General features: G+C 38.3%; 1 protein-coding gene across 1 annotated transcript; it reads right to left on the bottom strand.

Moving 5' to 3' along the window:
• Positions 1 to 16,661: 16,661 nt before the first annotated feature.
• LOC140807648 (uncharacterized) lies at positions 16,662 to 22,051 on the bottom strand. Its single transcript, XM_073164594.1, has 6 exons — positions 21,208 to 22,051; positions 20,950 to 21,054; positions 18,496 to 20,070; positions 17,470 to 18,018; positions 17,047 to 17,158; positions 16,662 to 16,905 (listed from the first exon to the last, which is right to left on the bottom strand). Exons 1-6 carry the CDS (start codon positions 22,049 to 22,051, stop codon positions 16,662 to 16,664), a joined length of 3,429 nt encoding a protein of 1,142 aa, XP_073020695.1.
• Between the last annotated feature and the right edge of the window lie 520 nt (positions 22,052 to 22,571).

Genomic DNA, 22,571 nt, shown 5'->3' with positions numbered 1-22,571 from the left:
AAATAATATTGTTTGTTGTTTGAAAATAACATTTTAAACTTCGATGGATTGTGAAAGCAGTTCCCACGTTCCTCATCCTTCATGGACACCTTATCACTTTCAAAGATTAAAGAAGGGTATTGAAAGACGTCTTTCCAGAAGTTATGTCCGTTTGGACCACAGCCCATGAACTCCAATCAATTCAGATTGGCGAATTTTCTGCTATTGCTAAGCAGAGATCAATTTCCAGGAATTATAAGAGACTTGCTGATGTCGATCATATTTCCGAGCTTGTTAAGGATGATGTGTTGATCCATATGATGCTCAGGAAGGAGTGGTACTTGCTTGAAAGCATTTGAAGAGGCCCGTATTTCGTATTTGTAAATTTGCGAAATTATTTAAAATTTTTCTCGTTAAATATATAACATGCATCATTCATAAAATAAACTGATAAAAAAATTAAATGTTAAAGTAACAGCGGAAGAAATTATTGTATTCAAAACAACAACTTAAAATAATTCAACATGATGAAAAATGAGTTTTGAGCATAAAAAGATAAATAAACTGAAGCATGAGGTCTTCGGGTTCCTACACTGCTGCCCAAGCTAGCTCACTGGTCCCCGCCATAGGTCCCGACCTCATCAGTACCTACAACAATCAAGTCTAGTGAGTCTAAAGACTCAGCATGCATATATCGTGAATAACAAGTAAATATATCGTAAAATTTCTTAACATAAAAATATCGTATCGTAAAGTGTAAGGCGAAAATCGTGTCATGAGTAATTATAAATACGTGCATATCTGAAAATCATACATAAAATCTTTGCTCGATAGATCCCTGTCATAACATATCATATCGTAATTTTTGGTAGAGATAATGTTTCTACGCAAGTGGCCCATAACATAACATGCACGTCTGATCAGACTAAACCACAGTATAATGGGCGGTAGAGATCATCACAGCCATTGGACTGGATATCCGTACTCATGCATAATCCTAAACTGGTTGTAAGTCACCGGTGAAGCAATTCCATAAGCGTAAGGTGGCCACAAGTCATATAGCATATATCTAAAAAATAAACATTTTATATTTTATGCACGTAATATAATTATAACCCTGTTTTACAGAATGAGTTGGATCGTTTCCAGGCTCGCTGCGAGCTAATTCTAACATGATAAACATGTAAACAAACTTAACTTGACCAACACTTCATAATCGAACTGAAAACGAGACAATTACGCCCAACAAACTTAGTATTCAACCATGGCTTCGTACCAACCCGAACCAATATTGAACCATCGTTTAGCCGATTAAAATATTCCTAAAATATTGGAAAACATAACCCTAGGGCTGTAGTACACGAAAATAGTGAATGGAGGCCAAAATCGTGAAACGCTCTTTCGAGAGTCACTTTGGCACATTGCACCGTAAATTCTCGTACGACTTCTAAACTTAACCAAATCACGTACGGACAAAAACATGACCTTCCTAACTCATTGAGGTACTATCCAGTCCAAGGCCATAGCTAAAAGCTAAACAAAAACTCGCACGATACCTCTGAACCGCAGCAAAACTGCTGTCCAAAGCTGTGACAGCAGCCGTGCTTTCCTTTGCATGGTTTGCGAAACAAAGGCTATTGGGACTTGAACCATCGACCAGAGTCTCTTCCCAACATCCTAAGGTGTGGCTTGAACCATGGCTAAGGGCACTTGGCCAACCACAACTCAAGCAAACACCTAGGACAACCGAAGCTTGAAACCGAGAACACCAAACGAATTCTGTACCATGCGATGGTGTGGATCGCTTGCTGCCTTGTCTCGTTCCAGTGGTCATATGGTCGACCATGGCTCGATATAGACATGATGAAGTGTTATATTGTAGTGACCCGTTCCAGAATCACCTACTAATCAGAACTTAAGCATGCAAAATTAACATTAAAACTGAATCAGGTAAAACAGCGGAAAAACAGTAATACAACCCAATCTAATCTGTAAGTACAAAATACTTAAACAACCAGATCGAACTAAATTCTAAGAACAAATACCAATAACTACAAGTCAACCTCTGCCAGCTCCCTGTCCACTCCCTCCTGGACCGTCCAACCTGAGACCTGCCCCATCGAATAGGGTGTCCAAAACAGAGATAAACCGAGGACGTGAGCATAAAACGCTCAGTACCGAAAGCATGAGTATACAAGACTATGACATGCATGTATGCAAAATGTACTGGATACCAGGATCTGGGTATATCGAAATACTGCTCAGGTAAATGACGTCAAGGTATGTAGCACTCTGCGCCGTCGCACCAGGAGGTGGCTCCCATACCAAAATAAACCTGTGGATATACCGGTGACCTGACCACCGTCGGCCAACGGGGTCCAACCATCCACAACAAACGAGGGCTGAGCACCCTCTCAACAGGCTATCTCAAAGATAATCAGGCTCAACATGATTATGCAAATGCCGCATAATAAACCATGCATCATATGACAGATAATAATGCAACATATAAACATGCAACACATAGTAAAGCATACTCAATCCTGCTATCTCGGATAGTACTTCCGTACCTCAAACCAGTAGATCCTAGAAATCAGCCCTAGAATCAAGCCTGCGTCCGTAGTCAGCCCACTGATGCCGCTAGCTCCCAACTAGAGCACAGCTCCGCTACAAAACCAGTAGCTCCCCGCTAGTGCCTAAACCTCGGGAAAAGGCTAGAAACCCATCAGAAACGACTAAAACGCTCTGGAACACTCGGAATTGGCGAGTAAAAAGTGAAGCCTCGCGCCTCTATTTATAGACAACGATCGGACGATCCGATCCTCTTCGGACGATCCGATCCACTTCGGACGATCCGAACCCTGTACCCTTCGGACCTTCCGAACTCTTATCGGACGATCCGAACCCTGCATGTCTTCCACGTGTCCAGACACCTGTCTTCAGACGATCCGAACCCTGATCGGACGATCCGAACTCTGCATGTCTTCCACGTGTCCAGCCACCTGTCTTCGGACGATCCGAACCCTCTTCGGACGATCCGAACCCTATTCGGACGATCCGAACCCGGTTCGGTCCTTCCGATCCCACCGAAATATAATTAATCCAATAATTAACTCAAATTAGGCATCGGGATACTACATTCTCCCCCTCTAAAAAGGATTTCGTCCGCGAAATCGAGTCTGAAGAATGACAATTCTGAACAACAATACATTCAACTTAAGAATGAATTACAACTGAAAGCACAACTGAAATTACAATCATAACTGAAAATACTACAACTAGAACATCTCTGGATGCTCTGACCGCATGCGACTCTCTAGTTCCCAAGTAGCTTCTTCAGTACCTCGGCGCTGCCACTGCACTAAGACAAGAGGAATAGTCTTATTCCGCAGTACCTTATCCTTTCGGTCTAAGATCGAAACCGGTCTTTCTACAAAAGACAAATCCGGATTCAGCCGAACTTCTGTTGGATGCAAAACATGAGACTCATCCGCTACGTATCGTCTCAACAAGGACACATGAAACACATTGTGAACACTAGACAGATACGGTGGCAAAGCTAATCTGTAGGCCAAGTCTCCCACACATTCTAAGATCTCAAAAGGACCAATGAATCTCGGAGATAGCTTACCCTTGAGTCCAAATCTCAGAATCCTCCGAAAAGGTGATACCTTGAGAAACACTTTCTCGCCTGCATCAAAATGAAGAGGTCTGCGCTTGGTGTTCGCATAACTCGCTTGTCGATCCTGAGCAGTCTTAATCCGCTGTTTGATCACAAAAACTTTGTCCATGGCCTGCTGAATCAATTCTGGACCCTCGACCTGTCGTTCTCCGACTTCCTCCCAGAACAGAGGAGTACGACAACGTCGACCATACAATGCTTCAAACGGAGACATACCAATACTCCTATGAAAACTGTTGTTGTATGCAAACTCTATCAGTGGCAGATGATCCTGCCAAGCTGGCCCGAAATCCATCACACAAGATCTCAACATATCCTCAAGAGTACGAATAGTCCTCTCTGACTGACCGTCAGTCTCTGGGTGATATGCAGTACTCAAACTCAAGGTAGTGCCCAAAGCTTGCTGAAAGCTGCCCCAAAATCTAGACGTAAATCGAGGATCTCTGTCACTAACGATACTCACGGGCACACCATGAAACCGTACAATCTCCTGAATGTACAACCGTGCCATCCGATCGAAAGTGAAATCTCTGTTATACGGAAGAAAATGGGCAGACTTAGTAAGTCGATCCACTACCACCCAGATAGCATCTCTATTCCCCACAGACATAGGCAAGTGAGTCACGAAGTCCATCGTGATATGCTCCCACTTCCACTCCGGAATAGGAAGATTCTGCAACAAACCTCCAGGTCGTCGATACTCAGCCTTCACCTGCTGACAGACTAGGCACTTGGAGACATACTGATAAACATTACGTTTCATACCTTTCCACCAAAATCGAGTCCTCAAATCCTTATACATCTTGTTGCTCCCTGGATGAACACTCAACTTGCTACGATGAGCCTGGGACAAAATCTCCTCCCTCAAAGTGTCATCTTCCGGTACAACAACACGACCAGATAAGCACAAAAGACCCTCGGACTGATAGTGGAAACCAGAAGTATTATCTCCATCAGCCAACCGAGCTAATTTCTGAACCTTAGAATCAGACATCTGAGCATCTCTAATCCGAGAATACAAAACTGGCTCGGACAAAATAGTAGCTATACGGATACTCTCTGTTCCCTTCCGATGCTTACAATTGAATCCCATCGAACAGAAATCCTGAATAATTCCAGATACAGCACAAGTCTGAAGAGCAGATAACCTCACCTTGCGACTAAGAGCATCGGCCGTGAGATTCGCAGATCCTGGATGATACTTGATCTCACAATCGTAATCTTTGAGTAGATCCATCCAACGACGCTGACGCATGTTCAACTCAGCCTGAGTGAACAGATACTTCAAACTCTTATGATCAGTGAAGATCTCAAATCGCTCACCATACAGATAATGGCGCCAGATTTTCAAAGTAAAAACGATCGCTGCTAATTCCAGATCATGAACAGGATAGTTTTCCTCATGAGGCTTTAACTGTCTCGACGCATAAGCAATCACATGCTCATTCTGCATCAGAACACACCCTAGTCCCTGTAAAGAGGCATCGGTGTAAACACTGAAACCACCAGATCCAGACGGTAAAGCCAAAACAGGCGCAGATGTCAAACGTCTGCGAAGTTCCAAGAAACTCTCTTCGCACTCTGATGTCCATTCAAATGAAACATCTTTCCGAGTGAGCTGAGTGAGTGGCTTAGTAATCTGAGAGAAGTTGACAATGAAACGGCGATAATACCCAGCCAATCCCAGAAAACTGCGGATCTCGGCTACTGTCGTCGGACGCGACCAGTTCAATACCGCTTCCACCTTGCTTGGGTCAACTGAAACTCCCTTGCTAGAAATGACATGACCAAGGAATACAACCCTGTCAATCCAAAACTCACATTTACTCAACTTCGCATAAAGCTGATTTTATCCTATAAGAAAACCCGTATTTGATCCAATCAAATTGGATTTTATCATTTCTGTATCGACAATTCAATATGGATTGATATATACCCCATAATATATGTTTCTCTTCCTGCCATTTTTTCCATGCAATTTTGATACTTGAACGGTCAATTCTTTTTTTTCCTTAACTTCCCCCTTTACGAATGAAAGCCGAGGAATGTCTAATTAAGTTATAGTTATAATATAACTAATTAGAAATATAAATATATAGGATGAAAATAGAGAAGCGTAACAAAACACATTTCAAATGTCATGTGAATTCAAAATACAAAACAAAATAAAATTTGATTATCTTAAAATATTTAAGATTTACTATCGAATAGAAATGAAAATCTCACGTACGGTTCTGGAACGGAGATTCTTTTAATTGAATGTCGATCGTAACGGATGTCAGCTCAATCCGAAGGAAATTATGCGGAAGCGTTACAGAATTACTATGAAGCTATGCGACTAGAGATTGATCGAAGTGTCTGTAAAATAATCCTTAAGTGTTGTACGTGTTCTTGCTGATCATGAGAATAGATTAAGATATCATCTATAAACACCACAACAAACTTATCCAAGAAATCCCGAAATACCCGATTCATCAGGTCCATAAAAACTGCTGGTGCATTCGTCACCCCAAAAGGCATAACCAGAAACTCATAATGCCCATACCGGGTCCTGAATGCAGTCTTCGATATATCTCCCTGATGAACTCGAAGCTGATGATAACCAGACCTTAAATCAATTTTGGAATACACAGAGGTACCTTGCAGTTGATCAAATAAATCATCAATCCGTGGCAACGGATACTTATTCTTTATCGTAGCACGATTCAACTGCCGATAATCTATGCAGAGCCGCATAGAACCATCCTTCTTTTTGACAAAAAGAACTGGTGCTCCCCACGGGGACACATTGGGTCGAATATACCCCTTGTCAAGAAGATCTTGCAACTGCTGTTTCAATTCTTGCATTTCCGATGGAGCTAAACGATAAGGAGCTCTAGAGATTGGTGCCGTGCCTGGCACTAAATCAATGCCGAAATCCACATCCCGAACGGGAGGAAAACCAGGAATCTCCTCGGGAAAAACATCCGGAAAATCGCAAACCACTGGAATGTCACTGATACCGACACTAACTGCGGACGAATCAATAGCATAGATAAGGTAGCCTTCCCCGCCCGACTCTAAAGCACGACAGGCTTTCAGAGCAGAAACCACGGGCATCGGGGGTCGCGCTCCCTTTCCATAGAAAAACCAACTGTCGTCCTCAACTGGACGAAACTGCACAAACTTCTGATAACAGTCCACAGTAGCTCTAAACACAGTCAGCACATCTATTCCCAGAATGCAATCAAAATCCTCCATCGCAAGAATCATCAAATTAGCAGTTAAAACATTACCCTCAAACTCTAGAGGACAACCCAAAACTAGACGTTTAGCTAGCACCGAATGACCCATCGGCGTGGAAACAGATACCACAACGTCCAAAGAAGTGAAAGGTAACTTATGACGCTTAGCAAATCTCGCAGATATGAATGAATGCGATGCACCAGTATCAATGAGAACGTAAGCAGGTAATCCACATAATAAAAACACACCTGCGATAACTCTCTCGTTCTCCTCAGCCGCCTGATCCTGGTTAAGAGCAAAGACCTGCCCTTGAGTACGCGGTCGGAGGTTAGAACCCTGAGTAGACTGTCCCTGCTGTGGCCTCTGATGAACTGAAGCCTGAGAACCAGATCCTGATCCTCCGCCCGTCTGTGGACAATCTCTCTTCATGTGGCCCAACTCACCGCACTTGTAACAAGCACCCGCAACCTTGCGACAACGTTCCGTCGGATGATCCTTCCCGCAATGCTGACACGGGCCCTTCTTCTTCCCAAAATGGTGAACTCCTCCAGATCCAGAGGAAGAAGAAGTAGATCCAGCTTTCTTGAATGCTTGGGCGCGGGGACCCAAAGAACTAGTAGGACGAGCAGACTGCATGGCTCGACCTCTCAGCAAACTGCCCTCAGCCTGGCGACAACGATTCACAAGGCCCTCATACGATGTCGGATCATCGCAGACAACAACCCGATCATAAATCTCCTGATTGAGGCCCTGAAGAAAATTGTTATACTTGGCACTAGCATTGTCACTGACATGCGGAACATACGGAAGCAACTCAAAGAACTTCTGCTGATACTCATCAACAGACAAACTTCCCTGCTTCGGATTGATCAACTCAATCGCCTTGGTCTGCAGAAGAGCTGGCGGAAAGTAAAGCAACATGAAAGCGGCTCGGAAATCGGCCCAAAGAACTCGACCCTGTCGCTGAACTATCGGTGCAGAGGTAGACCTCCACCACTTGCGCGCACCACCCTCCAGCAAGAAATCAAGGGTATCAATCTGCTGCTCCGCCGAGCACTGAAAAGTCTTGAAGCAGCTCTCCATCCTCTCAAGCCAGTTCTCCGCAACATCCGGAGTCTCACCGCCCGAAAGAGGTTTCGGCCCCATCTGCAAGAACCGATGCATACTAAAACTCCGAGGCTCATCACGACGGTGTTGACGACGTTCTCGATGCTCTCGACGACGCTCCCGATCGTCGCGGTCTCCCCAGCGTCCAACGCTGCCATGACTACTAGCATCGTCGTCAAAACCAGACATCTCTTAGCTACAAAAGTTACCAGAGATTAAACCCAAAAGAACAGTTCTAAATCCCAAAATCTTAATGCATGCTCTGATACCATAAATGTAGTGACCCGTTCCAGAATCACCTACTAATCAGAACTTAAGCATGCAAAATTAACATTAAAACTGAATCAGGTAAAACAGCGGAAAAACAGTAATACAACCCAATCTAATCTGTAAGTACAAAATACTTAAACAACCAGATCGAACTAAATTCTAAGAACAAATACCAATAACTACAAGTCAACCTCTGCCAGCTCCCTGTCCACTCCCTCCTGGACCGTCCAACCTGAGACCTGCCCCATCGAATAGGGTGTCCAAAACAGAGATAAACCGAGGACGTGAGCATAAAACGCTCAGTACCGAAAGCATGAGTATACAAGACTATGACATGCATGTATGCAAAATGTACTGGATACCAGGATCTGGGTATATCGAAATACTGCTCAGGTAAATGACGTCAAGGTATGTAGCACTCTGCGCCGTCGCACCAGGAGGTGGCTCCCATACCAAAATAAACCTGTGGATATACCGGTGACCTGACCACCGTCGGCCAACGGGGTCCAACCATCCACAACAAACGAGGGCTGAGTACCCTCTCAACAGGCTATCTCAAAGATAATCAGGCTCAACATGATTATGCAAATTCCGCATAATAAACCATGCATCATATGACAGATAATAATGCAACATATAAACATGCAACACATAGTAAAGCATACTCAATCCTGCTATCTCGGATAGTACTTCCGTACCTCAAACCAGTAGATCCTAGAAATCAGCCCTAGAATCAAGCCTGCGTCCGTAGTCAGCCCACTGATGCCGCTAGCTCCCAACTAGAGCACAGCTCCGCTACAAAACCAGTAGCTCCCCGCTAGTGCCTAAACCTCGGGAAAAGGCTAGAAACCCATCAGAAACGACTAAAACGCTCTGGAACACTCGGAATTGGCGAGTAAAAAGTGAAGCCTCGCGCCTCTATTTATAGACAACGATCGGACGATCCGATCCTCTTCGGACGATCCGATCCACTTCGGACGATCCGAACCCTGTACCCTTCGGACCTTCCGAACTCTTATCGGACGATCCGAACCTTGCATGTCTTCCACGTGTCCAGACACCTGTCTTCGGACGATCCGAACCCTGATCGGACGATCCGAACTCTGCATGTCTTCCACGTGTCCAGCCACCTGTCTTCGGACGATCCGAACCCTCTTCGGACGATCCGAACCCGGTTCGGTCCTTCCGATCCCACCGAAATATAATTAATCCAATAATTAACTCAAATTAGGCATCGGGATACTACATATATGAACCATGGCTATGGGCTAGAAACCAACCACAATCCACCCAACACCTCAAGATCGAAACTCACACACCCAAAACAAAAAAAATCGAAACCGAGGGACACTTGTGTTTTCTGTTTAAAATTTAGATGAGACCATGAACCAAGCCTTGAGGGTCATCTTGGTCGCATCCTAGACATGCTAAGGAAGGGTTCTAACCATGGTTACAAGTCTTAGACCAAAAATGATCCGAACCTTCAACTTAGACAACCCAAAACCAAAATATTCGAGACTCAAACTTGCAACTATGGGAAAGTTGCTGTCAAGTCTTCGTCCAGCGTGTAGGGGCTCAAAATAATGGACCAACATGATCCTAACACACCCTAGTACGTGCCTAGATGCAGCCTTGAGCGCTTGGAAGCGAGCCAGTCCCAGAAATCACAAAAACAAGCCAACCCGTGAAGCATAGGAGAATGGCCGAGAAAGCGGTGCAGGTTTTTCGGAAAAAGGTGCTGTCCAATTAGATAGTTTTGTGCTTCATGAACATAATATGGTTTAAAAGTGTATATATGACTTGATTGAAGAGAAAATAAACGTATAAACATGCCTGAAAATTTGTTTTGAATAAAACAAACAATTACAACGAATACGGCGTGGCGGAGACAGAGTTTTCTTTCTTACTTTCTTTCTTGTTTCTCTTGGTGAAGACTCACGATTTTCTCAGCCTTATTCTTCTGAAATTTCGAAGGTGAGGGGTGGAGGAGAGTGTTAAGGAATGATGGGAGAAGGTTACTAATTAAATGGGGAGATAGAATGGCAAACAAATCTTTCTATCCTAGTTGTTTGCTAGACAAGGAATGAGGTGTGATATCATGGGATTGAGGGGTGATTTAGGGGGAGTGATGGCCGATTTTGTCTTATCAAAATGAAGGCAAGAATATTGCTTAATTAATAATTATTGGTGATTTAAAAGTGAGGGATTATCATACCAAGAAAGGATAAGGAAGGGATCCAAAAATGGAGAGTTGCCAAGCATGTGAGGATTTGATTCCAAGGGGCCGAAATTTGCTGTCAAAAATGCGGAGAAATATTGCTTAATTCATGAATTATAACTCCTTAAAGTTTTAAACACTTATTATCTATTTTAGTGAATTAATATTTTAATTTAGGATAACAATTTTCTTGCATGCATGGCTAGGTCTTAAAATAAATTATTAACATGTTAAGTTACAATTTCTTAAATAAAATAGGTCTAGGTTAATTTATCCCAATTGGTTACACATTTTAATTTAGGCTTTTAAATAAATTATTGGACTTAAAAGAACTTTTTTACTACTTAACTCCAAATAATTAAGTAAATCATTAAAAATTCTTTTAAATTAATAATTATTCCTTGGCTTAAATTAAATTTAGGAATATTTTCTTCTTATTAAATTTTTTCTCAACACTCCAACTCCAATCCGGCCTCGCGTATTTAACCAAAAAGATAAAACTAAACTTCCACGATTTAAAATAAATTATCATGACTTAACAAATTTTAATGCCTTAAACACTCCATAAACATAAAAGAAATCATTTTTAATTTAATAATAGTAATTATGCATGGCTTATACGTAGCCTGATTTATCGGGTTCTACAACTCTCTCCCCTTAAAAAATTTCTTCATTGAAATTAAAACTTACCGAATAACTCGGGATACCAACACCTCATTTCTGGCTCCTGATTCCCACGTAGCTTCCTCCTCCAAATGATTAAGCCATTTGACTTTCACTAGCTTCATCAGTTTGTTCCGAAGATTTTTCTCCTGTCTGTCTAAGATTTGCACTGGTCTTTATTCATAAGACAGGTTCGGAGTGAGCTACAACGGTTTTAAAATTCAGGACATGCGAAGGGTTTTCCATATGCTTCCTCAGCATAGAGACGTAGAACACATTGTGTACTCCGGCCAAATTCGGCGGAAGAGCAACACGATAAGCTAACGTCCCAACCCTGTCGATGATCTCAAATGGTCCGATGAATCTCGGACTAAGCTTTCCTTTCTTTCCGAATCGCATGACACCTTTCATAGGTGCTATCTTCACAAAAACATGGTCGCCAACGGAAAACTCTATATCTCTCCTCCTCTGATCCGCATAACTCTTTTGCCTACTCTGAGCAGTCCTCATCCTATCATGGATCTTAACTACTACATCGGTAGTCTGCTGAATAATCTTCGGACCCAATTCTGATATCTCACCTACTTCATCCCAATGAATAGGAGATCTACACTTACGACCGTACAATGCTTCATATGGAGCCATACCTATGGATGACTAAAAACTGTTATAGGTGAACTCTACCAATGGCAACTTCGACTCCCAACTCCTTGAGAAATCGATGACACAAGCACGGAGAAGATCCTCCAAACTCTGGATAACTCTCTCTGACTGACCATCTGTCTGAGGATGGAAGGCACTGCTAAACATCAACTTCGTACCCACAGCTGAATACAGACTCTTCCAAAAGGAGGAAGTGAATCTAGGATCTCGGTCAGACACTATAGAAACGGGAATACCATGAAGTCTGAATATCTCTCGGATATACAACTCTGCATACTGAATCATGGTGAAGGTCGTCTTAATGGGCAAGAAGTGCGTGGATTTGGTAAAACGATCAACAATCACCCAGATAGCATTTGACCCTCTGGCTGACGTCGGCAAACCTACCACGAAGTCCATTGTAATATTTTCCCACTTCCACTCGGGAATAGGAAAAAACTTGAGCAAGCCTGCTGGTCTATGATGTTCCGCTTTCACTAGCTGGCACGTCAGACACTCGGATACAAAACGTCTGATATCCTTCTTCATTCCGGGCCACCAATACAACAACTGCAGATCTTTATACATCTTCGTACTCCCAGGATGAATAGAGTACGACGACATGTGGGCCTCTGACAAAATATCTGCTCGAATAGAATCGCTGCTAGGAACCCACATTCTGTCTCGATATCTCACAATGCCGTCGCTAACAGTGTACAAGATACCGCCATTGGCCTCATCTCTCTGCTTCCACCTTGCCAACTACTCATCTGCTGACTGTCCACTGCGAATGTGGTCTAGAAGAGAAGAATGTATCGTCAAAGTAGATAGACGGAGAACTTTACCTCGAGGATAAGTCTCTAGGTCAAACCTCTGCATCTCAAACTGAAGAGGTCTCGGAGTCATCAAATGAGCCATCACTGCGACTTTCCTGCCCAGTGCATCCGCAACTACATTAGCCTTGCCCGGGTGGTAGCTAATGTCACAGTCATAGTCCTTCACTAGCTCCAACCAACGCCTCTGACGCATATTTAGCTCTTTTTGCGTAAAGAAATACTTGAGGCTCTTATGGTCGGTGAAGATCTGGCACTTCTCTCCGTACAAATAATGCCTCCAAATCTTCAAGGCAAAAACTACGGCTGCCAACTCAAGATCGTGGGTAGGGTAGTTCTTCTCATGGATTTTCAACTGGCGAGAAGCATACTGTTGCGACTTTGATTGTTGCACTCCCAAGAGCAGGTTGTCCACAAGTAGTATAATTCGGTGAGTCCGAATATCGTATCCACAGGGAAGCTAAGGTAATTACAAGTCCACTACAATGTCTTTTTGTTTTTGTTTTTGTTTCTTTTTAATTTTAATTGAATCTTTAATGGGTAAATTTTAATTGTTCAAATTTAAATTTAAGTAGTTGAGATTAAAGGATCCACTCTTGGTATTTTAATAAAGTTAACATTAACGAACAATATTGAAATCCACTTAATAAAATGGTTCCAATATATTAAATAATCATATTTATATTATGTTATAAATTATAATCTTATAAGTACATAATAAATACCAAAACTTATAAATGTGGTCAAGTATTTATTGTGCTATATATATTTGTAAACACTAAATCAAGGTTCCCACTTTAAATGGTTGGTAAAACCAAACAAACATTTAAATGGTACCAATAAATTAATACTATAATATATTCATATATAATAAATCAAGGAATCCAAGTTAAATGGTTGGTAAAACCAAACTAACATTTAAATGGTTCCAAGAATTTAATATTATAATATATTTATATATAATAACTCAAGGCATCCATTTTAAATGGTTGGTAATACCAAACTAACATTTAAATGGTTCCAATAATTTAGTGTAACATATAGCAACAATAAATCAAAACTCCCACTTATAAGTAGGGTATAAAAATGCTTAAAGAAATAAATATAACATAAACAATAAATAATGATTAAATAATATAAAACATAGATTCTTACCTTATAATAACCTTATTATCATGCCAAGAGCTTCACCTTATCATCTCAACTTTAGGAAGTTAGCTATTCATTATTCAAAGTGTAAAACTTTGAATATGAAATTAACATGCTAATTATATTTAAATGAAGAAATAAAAGAAAAATATAGAGAGAAATATTATGAACTCAAAGATTTGTTCATAGAATGAGGGATATCTCAATACATTACAATGCACCCCTATTTATAGCCAAATTTGGGGAGACAACCACAAATAAAATATTATTTTTTACACATAAGTCTTCATTGGTGTTCCAAGAAATTAATATTATATTGCACATCACTTTTGACAAGCATCTTCTCCGAATTTTCTTCTTCACATAAAATGAAACATGTGGATAATTGAGTTGTCTAGTTGTGGTATTTTTTTCAGAATATTTGACCAAGTAGTTTGAGAGATATGGTCAAAATACTAGAGCATGGTAAAACTGCCACTCCTTCGGTAACTTTAATTGTTGCTTAATTTGATCCCAATTGTGAGAGGATTTTTATCTCATGCTTGCCACCAATATTGTAGATATTAACATCAACTTTCTACAGGTCCAAGAATCATCTTAATCCCATTTGCAACGCCAAGGTTATTCTTGTTTTATCGAACCTGTAAAAATAGTAAAAACTTATAATTACACAACAACTTATATTTTATACAATTTATTATAAAACATATAATATTTAAAAATTTAATAAAACAAAAACTATATATTTATATTATAAAACATTTAATTAATGTACAATTTTTATGTTTATCACACCTCCCAACCAGCTTATTGCTAGTCCCTAGCAATTTAAGCGTTAATAGCAATACAAAACATATTGATTAATTTAAATAGAAATGTAATCAGAACTATCTAAGTGTTTAAATAAAATTTGAAAACTGTCAAAGTTATATCAAGATCATCATAATTATAATTTATGAAATAATTTGAGATGATTAATTCAAAGCTTATTTTAGGTAGTTAAATGTACACGGCCTTCAGAAATTCCTAGTAAGAGTCTCAACTCCATATCCTCACAGGTTAATAAATGTTTCAATTTATGGCAACGATTTCTCTCATGGAGTTGGAATACAGATAAATGCTCAGAAAAATGGTTTACAGAATGCAGACAGACAAACGAGCCAAACTAATCAAAAGATAGAAAATCAATTGATTTAAAATCCAGTTGTTCTTATTATATTTTTTTTTCCTGATTTTTTTTTTTTTTTACATCATGGAATCAGACTAAGTTTATGCTTTTTGACCACATATTTATTTAATTTGTACAATGTATTTCTCTCTTTCTTTTTTTATTTTTTTTTTTATTTTTTTATTCTTATGAGAGAAAAATGGGTCGCAGCATATAACTTAAAAATTACATAGATCTTCAACATCTTTCTTTTTGTATTTTTCTTTTTTTTCCTTTTTTTTTTCAGGAAATATATATTTTTTTTTTCAAAATAAGAACTCAAGATCTAAACAATAGATAGTCTCTCTCATGATCAATAAAGGCTCGAAAGCTGTTTTCTCAGTCCTCTCCACTCACTCACAAAATATGTGTGAGTTCAAAAATTTTAGGCACTCTTATAAGGTATATCTTGGGCCATATACTTTACTACCTAATTTTATCACAATGGTTAATCACTCAAAAAGATTTCATAAATCATATTTTTATATTGATCAGAATATTAAAAATGACCTTTTTTCAAATAAAATTTAAACATTCTTAAATAGATTAATGCATGTTCTAATTTAAATCTTTCAAATATGTAATGTATGACATTTTTGCAAAAAATTACTAAGGTACAAACAATAAACATGGTTTTATTTTAAAATAATATTTAATTTTTTTTTAAATTTGTTTTTTTTTTTTTTTTATATGTGTTCTCCCCCCAATCAGAATATGACATTGTCCCTAATGTCAAAATAGCTATTAATAAAGAGTACATAATGAAAGAGATATCACCTGGAACTTTATTGAAGATAACAAACTGAAACAAACGCAAACCAATCCACGACTTTTGAATCAATGATCCAACTTCCTTTTCTTACTGCTTGATTGCGACCAATTGATCTTTGTTATCATCGGATCAGGCTTATGAACAAAAGCTTCCAAATCATCAATTAATTGATCGGCAGTCGAAGCACAGATGAGCATCCGTCGTGAATTTTCTGAAATGAAATTCTGTTCCACAGCTTTATCAAGAAATGTCAACAAACTGTCATAATAATTATTGATATTCAACAAGCCCACGGGTTTATTATGGATATTAAGTTGTGCCCAAGAAACAGTGTGAAAAATTTCTTCTAATGTACCAAAACCACCTGGTAGTGCGATAAAAGCATCAGAATTTTCAATCATTTGAGTGATTCTTTCATACATAGAAGAAACTTTTAATTCCTCCCCAATCGTAACACCTGTAATATTTCCTTCAGCTAAAGCTATAGGAATAATACCCAATACCTGACTACCTCCAAGATGAGCAGATGTTGAAACAGATCCCATTAACCCAATATTACCTCCCCCATATACTAAGTGAATTTTTCTCTCAGCCAATATCTTTCCAAGATTATTCGCTGCTTCTACAAACACTTCATTTTTTCCAGGACTCGACCCACAAAATACACAAATATTTTTCAATGTTTGTGCAGAGGATCCAGTCATGTTTTTACTTTCCTTTTTTTTTTCTGCGAAAGTAGAAAGAAAGATGAGAGATTTTATAGGGGTAATATGTTATCATGACAAAACTATGGGTCACAGCTGTAAACAGAATAAATAGTAAAAAAATAATGACACACATGCTTATAAACAGTAGTGTGATTGTGGCTCACAATTTTCCTCTGGTTTTACGTCCAGAAACGGCTTCAACGCCTTCTATGAGTCGAGGATATGCTTCCCATCCAATTTTCTTATAAATTGGCAAACAGGGTCTTTTTTAGTCAGATTCCCAAGACTATGACGCTCATCTTGAAATTGTTTCCATAAACGGAGAAGTTCAATATGCACATGTCCACTAGAATGCGTCTCAAGAGTCAATAAGATGTTATCTAAAGACTCCTTACTCAGCCCATTCTTAATGAAATCAATTTTATCTTCTCTGTTATTGGAAACACATCCCAAAGATCTGCATCGTTTGTCACAAGTCCATCTTGCACACTTATGACAAACCCCTAAACTTTTGGCCCTTCGTTTTTTCGCATAAGTGCTTTTTCCTAATCCAGGCAAATACCGAATAAGCAATGATTGTGGAACTTCTCCTCCTAATCGGACCTTAGCTTCTATTACAAGACGAATATCTTCTGGAATTCCTTTTTGCATTAGTAATCTCAATCTTTCACACCTTCCTGCATAAATTTTTTTTAGAACATTTTCAGAAACAGAGGGAAAATATTTACAAATTTTTGAGAGAATTTCATCCATTTTGAAAAGAAAAGAAATGATTTTTTTTTTTTAATTTTTGTATCAGCAATTGTGGGAAACTGATTTAACCGACTATGAGAGTCACGGAGTACCGTTATCCGCCATTTAACCGGGAAAATAAAAAGATTAAGAAAACCTGAAATAAAAACAAACAATAATCAAATGCAACACAAAAAAAAAAATCAAGGATCAGAAAGGGAAATAAACTCTTCTTGAAAAATTTCATTTTCCAAAAATGGTTTAAGCCTTTGTCCATTCACTTTAAAAACATCACCATTTTTAGGATTTTCAATATCCACAGCTCCATAAGGATACACATGCTTTATAACATATGGGCCTGTCCATCTTGATCGTAATTTTCCTGGGAATATGTGAAGTCGAGAATTATAAAGCAAAACTTTTTTACCAATCTCAAAAGATTTTCTAAGAATTGTTTTATCATGAAATGATTTGATTTTTGCTTTATAAATCCTTGAATTCTCATACGCATCATTTCTGAGTTCATCAAGTTCATTAAGTTGCAATTTACGCAATTTGTTGGCATCATCCATGCTTGAATTTAAAGTTTTTATCGCCCAATAAGCTTTATGTTCCAATTCCACAGGCAAATGACAATGTTTTCCATAAACCAACCTATAGGGAGACATATTCAATGATGTTTTAAAAGCTGTTCGATATGCCCACAGTGCATCATTAAGTCGCAGAGACCAGTCTTTTCTATTTGAGTTAACAATTTTTTCCAAAATTTGCTTTATCTCCCTATTAGCTAATTCAACTTGTCCATTTGTTTGAGGATGATAAGGAGTTGTTACTTTGTGAGTAATACCATATTTTTTCATTAATGAAGCAAATGGTTTATTAACAAAGTGAGTTCCCCCATCACTTATCATAGCTCGAGGAATTCCGAATCTACTAAAAATATTTTCTTTCAAAAATTTGATGACGATTTTATGATCATTTGTTCGACATGGAATTGCCTCTATCCATTTGGAAACATAATCAACTGCAACTAAAATATACAAGTATCCAAACGACGGTGGAAAAGGTCCCATAAAATCTATTCCCCAACAATCAAATATTTCAATTTCAATGATAGGATTCAAAGGCATCATGTTTCTTTTTGAAATCGCACCCAATTTTTGACAATTTTCACAGATCTTGCAGATTTCGTGGGTGTCTTTAAACAAAGTGGGCCAATAAAATCCACACTGCAAGATTTTTGCAGCTGTTTTCTTTGAAGAAAAATGTCCCCCGCATGCTTCTGAATGACAAAATTTAATGACACTACTTACCTCATTGTCGGGTATGCAACGTCGAAAAATTTGATCCGGACAATACTTGAACAGATACGGATCATCCCAATAAAAGTTTTTTACCTCATTCAAAAATTTTCTTTTATCTTGGGAACTCCATTGCGGTGGCATTTTTCCTGTCACAAGAAAATTTACTATGTTAGCAAACCAAGGTGTAGTAGTAACTGAAAATAGATGTTCATCAGGAAAATTATCGTTAATTGGTGTCATTTCAAAAGATGATCCTGTTACTAGTCTCGATAAATGATCGGCTACGACATTCTCGGTTCCTTTTTTATCTTTGATTACAATGTCAAATTCTTGGAGCAACAAAATCCATCGTATCAGTCGTGGCTTTGCATCCTGTTTGGTCAACAAATATCTAATAGCAGAATGATCAGTAAACACGATAGTTGTTGATCCAATCAAATAAGAACGAAATTTATCTAATGCAAATATTACAGCAAGTAGCTCTTTTTCAGTTGTGGAGTAATTCATTTGAGCATTGTTTAAAGTTCTACTTGCATAATATATCACATAAGGCTTACCGTTTCTTCTTTGACCCAATACTGCACCGACTGCATAATCACTCGCATCGCACATGATTTCAAATGGTAAAGACCAATCAGGAGGTTGCATGATAGGAGCTGATGTTAAATGTCGAATGATTTTATCAAAAGCATTTTGACATTCTTGAGTCCACTCAAATGCACTGTCTTTTGTTAAGAGGTTACAAATGGGTTTAGAGATTAAACTAAAGTCCTTTATAAACCTCCTATAAAATCCAGCATGTCTCAAAAATGAGCGAATTTCTTTAATGGTTTTTGGAGGGGGTAAATTGGCAATGACATCAACTTTTGCTTTATCGACTTCAATTCCATGAGATGACACGACATGTCCCAAAACAATTCCAGAAGTAATCATGTAATGACATTTTTCCCAATTTAAAATAAGACCTTTTTCCTCGCATCTTTTTAAAACTTTTTCCAAATTTTCAAGACAATTATCAAATGTATTCCCAAAAACAGTTAAATCATCCATAAAAATTTCCAAACAATTTTCAACCATGTCGCAGAAAATGCTTAGCATACATCTTTGAAATGTTGCTGGGGCATTGCATAAACCAAATGGCATCCTTCTGAATGCAAATGTTCCAAAAGGACATGTGAATGTAGTTTTTTCTTGATCTTCGAGTGCAATGGGAATTTGATAATAGCCTGAATATCCGTCAAGAAAACAGTAGTAGGGATGACCTGCTACTCTTTCTAAAATTTGATCCAAAAATGGTAATGGAAAATGATCTTTTCTAGTGGCGTCATTTAATTTTCTATAATCAATACACATCCGCCAACTAGATGGGACTCGACTTGTTAACAATTCACCTTTTTCATTTTTTATCACTGTGATGCCAGATTTTTTTGGAACTACTTGTGTTGGGCTTACCCACTTACTATCAGAAATAGGGTAGATAATTCCAACATCAAGTAGTTTGAGAACTTCAGTTTTCACAACATCTTTCATGTGTGGATTTAATCTCCTTTGTGGTTGTTGAGATGTTTTTGCATTTTCTTCTAAGTGAATTTTGTGTGTGCAAATTAGTGGATTAATGCCCTTAAGATCTTTTAGTGTCCAACCAATTGCATTTTTATGTCTTTTAAGCATATCAACTAATTTACCTTCTTGATTACTTGAGAGTTTGGAAGAAATTACCACCGGATATGTTTCATCTTCTCCAAGAAATGCATACTTCAATTCTTCTGGCAAGGGTTTTAACTCCAATACTGGTGGTTCGTCTTTGTTCTCATATTTTTCATCAAATTCTTTCTCTGATCCTGGTAACGAGTGATACCTGAAAAAATCGTCAAGATCAATTTCAATATTTTCTTTAACAGTTTCAATTGAACAAATATCTAATTGATCACGAGTACTCCCTTCTTGAATGTTTTCTTCCACAAGAGTTTCAATAAGATTTTCATCTTCACTTTCATCTCCTTTGTCATGTGGTTGCTTACAAAGATTAAAAACATTGAGCTCCAAGGTCATGTTACCAAATGACAACTTCATTATTCCATTCCTGCAATTTATAAGAGCATTAGAAGTTGCTAAAAATGGACGACCTAAAATTACAGGAATTGCATTACAAGCTTCAATAGGTTGTGTATCTAAAACTATGAAATCGACAGGATATACAAAGTTATCAACTTGGACCAACACGTCTTCTACCATACCTCTTGGCACTTTAACAGATCTATCAGCAAGTAAAAGTGTTACCGAAGTAGGTTTTAACTCGCCTAGATTGAGTTCTTGATAAACTGAATATGGAAGTAAATTCACACTAGCTCCAAGGTCAAGCAAGGCTTTTTTAATCTTTCGTTCTCCAATAATACACGAAATAGTAGGACAACCAGGGTCTTTGTATTTCAAAGCATTATTATTTTGAATGATTGCACTTACTTGTTCGGCTAAAAATGCTTTCTTTTTCACATTCAATTTTCTTTTCACAGTGCACAAGTCTTTCAAAAATTTGGCATATGATGGTACCTGTTTTATTGCATCTAATAAAGGAATATTAACTTTTACTTGTTTAAAAATATCATATATATCAGAATTCAAATTTGATTTTTTTGTATTTTTCAATGCATGAGGGAATGGTGGTGACACTGTCTGTTGAACCTCCTCTTCGCAAGTTATGGGTTCCACTTCCTTACCCTTTGGAGTTGATTTATCATCATCTTCACAAGGTTCAAGAATGGATTTTTCCACAACCTTACCACTTCGAAGAGTAATAACAGATTTTACCTGATCCATCGGTTGAGTTCCAGAAGTTCCAATTTGTGTATGATGATCCTTGGGATTAGGCAGAGGTTGTGAAGGAAATTTACCTTTTTCATGAACATTAAGTGCAGATGCAAATTTAGCAAGAGTATCTTTCAAGTCTGTCATGGTTTGAGCAGTTTGAGTATTGATAGACTCTTGCTTTGCAATGAAAGAATTCAATGTATCTTCCAAATTTCTTTTCGGCGGAGGAACATAAGGTGCATAATTTTGAAAATTTTGTTGATTTTGAAAATGTGGTTGCGGAAATTGTGCAGCATTATCATTCCTCCAACTAAAATTTGGATGATTTCGCCAACCTGGATTGTAATTTTGAGAAAATGGTTCAAAATTTGGCCTTTTGAAATTGTTCAAAACATTGGCTTGCTCATGGAGACATTCTTTAAAAGAGGGCAAAGTGGGACAATCTTTTGTAAAATGATCACTTGTATCACAGATGTGACACACAATTTCTTGAACAGATTTTAATTGACCATTCTTTTTCAATTCAAGTGCCTCAACTTTTCTTGCCAAAGAGGTAAATCTAGCTTGAAGATCATGTTCATCTTTGAGAGTGTACATACCTCCACCAGATGTAGGAGATTGAATCTTGTTTGATGGTTCGATTGTACCTATAGTGTCCCAATTTTGAGCATTTTCAGCTAATGAATCGAGATACTCAATTGCCTCGTTCGGATCTTTATCTTCAAATGTTCCATTACACATAAATTCAACCATTTGCCTATCTTTAGGTGTTAAGCCTTCATAAAATTGAGAAACAACTCTCCAAATTTCAAAACCATGATGTGGACAAAGATTAAGCAATTCTTTGTATCTATCCCAACACTGATAAAAAGTTTCTCCTTGTTTTTGAGTGAAAGTGATGATTTGCCTTTTGAAAGAATTTGTTCTATGAGATGGAAAAAACTTTTTCAAAAATTGTTGTTGCAATTCATCCCAAGTTCGAATGGATCCCGATCTAAGATTTTGTAGCCAAGTTTTAGCTTTATCTTTTAAAGAAAAAGGAAAAAGCTTAAGGCGAATGGTGTTCATGCTACAATTTAGATCATTATATGTGTTGCACACTTCTTCAAACTCTCGTAAATGCATGTATGGATTTTCAGAATCTAAGCCATGAAAGTTGGGTAAAAGTTGGATAATACCAGGCTTAAAATTGAAATGAGATGCATCAGGGGGAAAAACTAGACATGAAGGTGCACTAGTACGTGTAGGATTCATGTGATCTCTAAGTGTTCTT

Source organism: Primulina eburnea, chromosome 1 (assembly GCF_022965805.1).
Source record: "Primulina eburnea isolate SZY01 chromosome 1, ASM2296580v1, whole genome shotgun sequence".
Taxonomy (NCBI): domain Eukaryota; kingdom Viridiplantae; phylum Streptophyta; class Magnoliopsida; order Lamiales; family Gesneriaceae; genus Primulina; species Primulina eburnea.
The sequence above is the reverse complement of the archived record's forward strand: the minus strand, read 5'-3'. Positions and strand labels throughout refer to the sequence as shown.

Excerpts from the sequence above, each read along its gene's own strand:
- LOC140807648 (XM_073164594.1), bottom strand. The coding sequence starts at position 22,051 with ATGGTTGAATTTATGTGTAATGGAACATTTGAAGATAAAGATCCGAAC. Across the intron at positions 21,055-21,207 it reads TGATAAATCAACTCCAAAGG|ATGCAATAAAACAGGTACCA; the intron begins GTAAGGAAGTGG and ends TTCCTTTATTAG. Across the intron at positions 16,906-17,046 it reads GAAGCTAAGGTCCGATTAGG|GGGATGTGTTTCCAATAACA; the intron begins AGGAGAAGTTCC and ends ATGCAGATCTTT.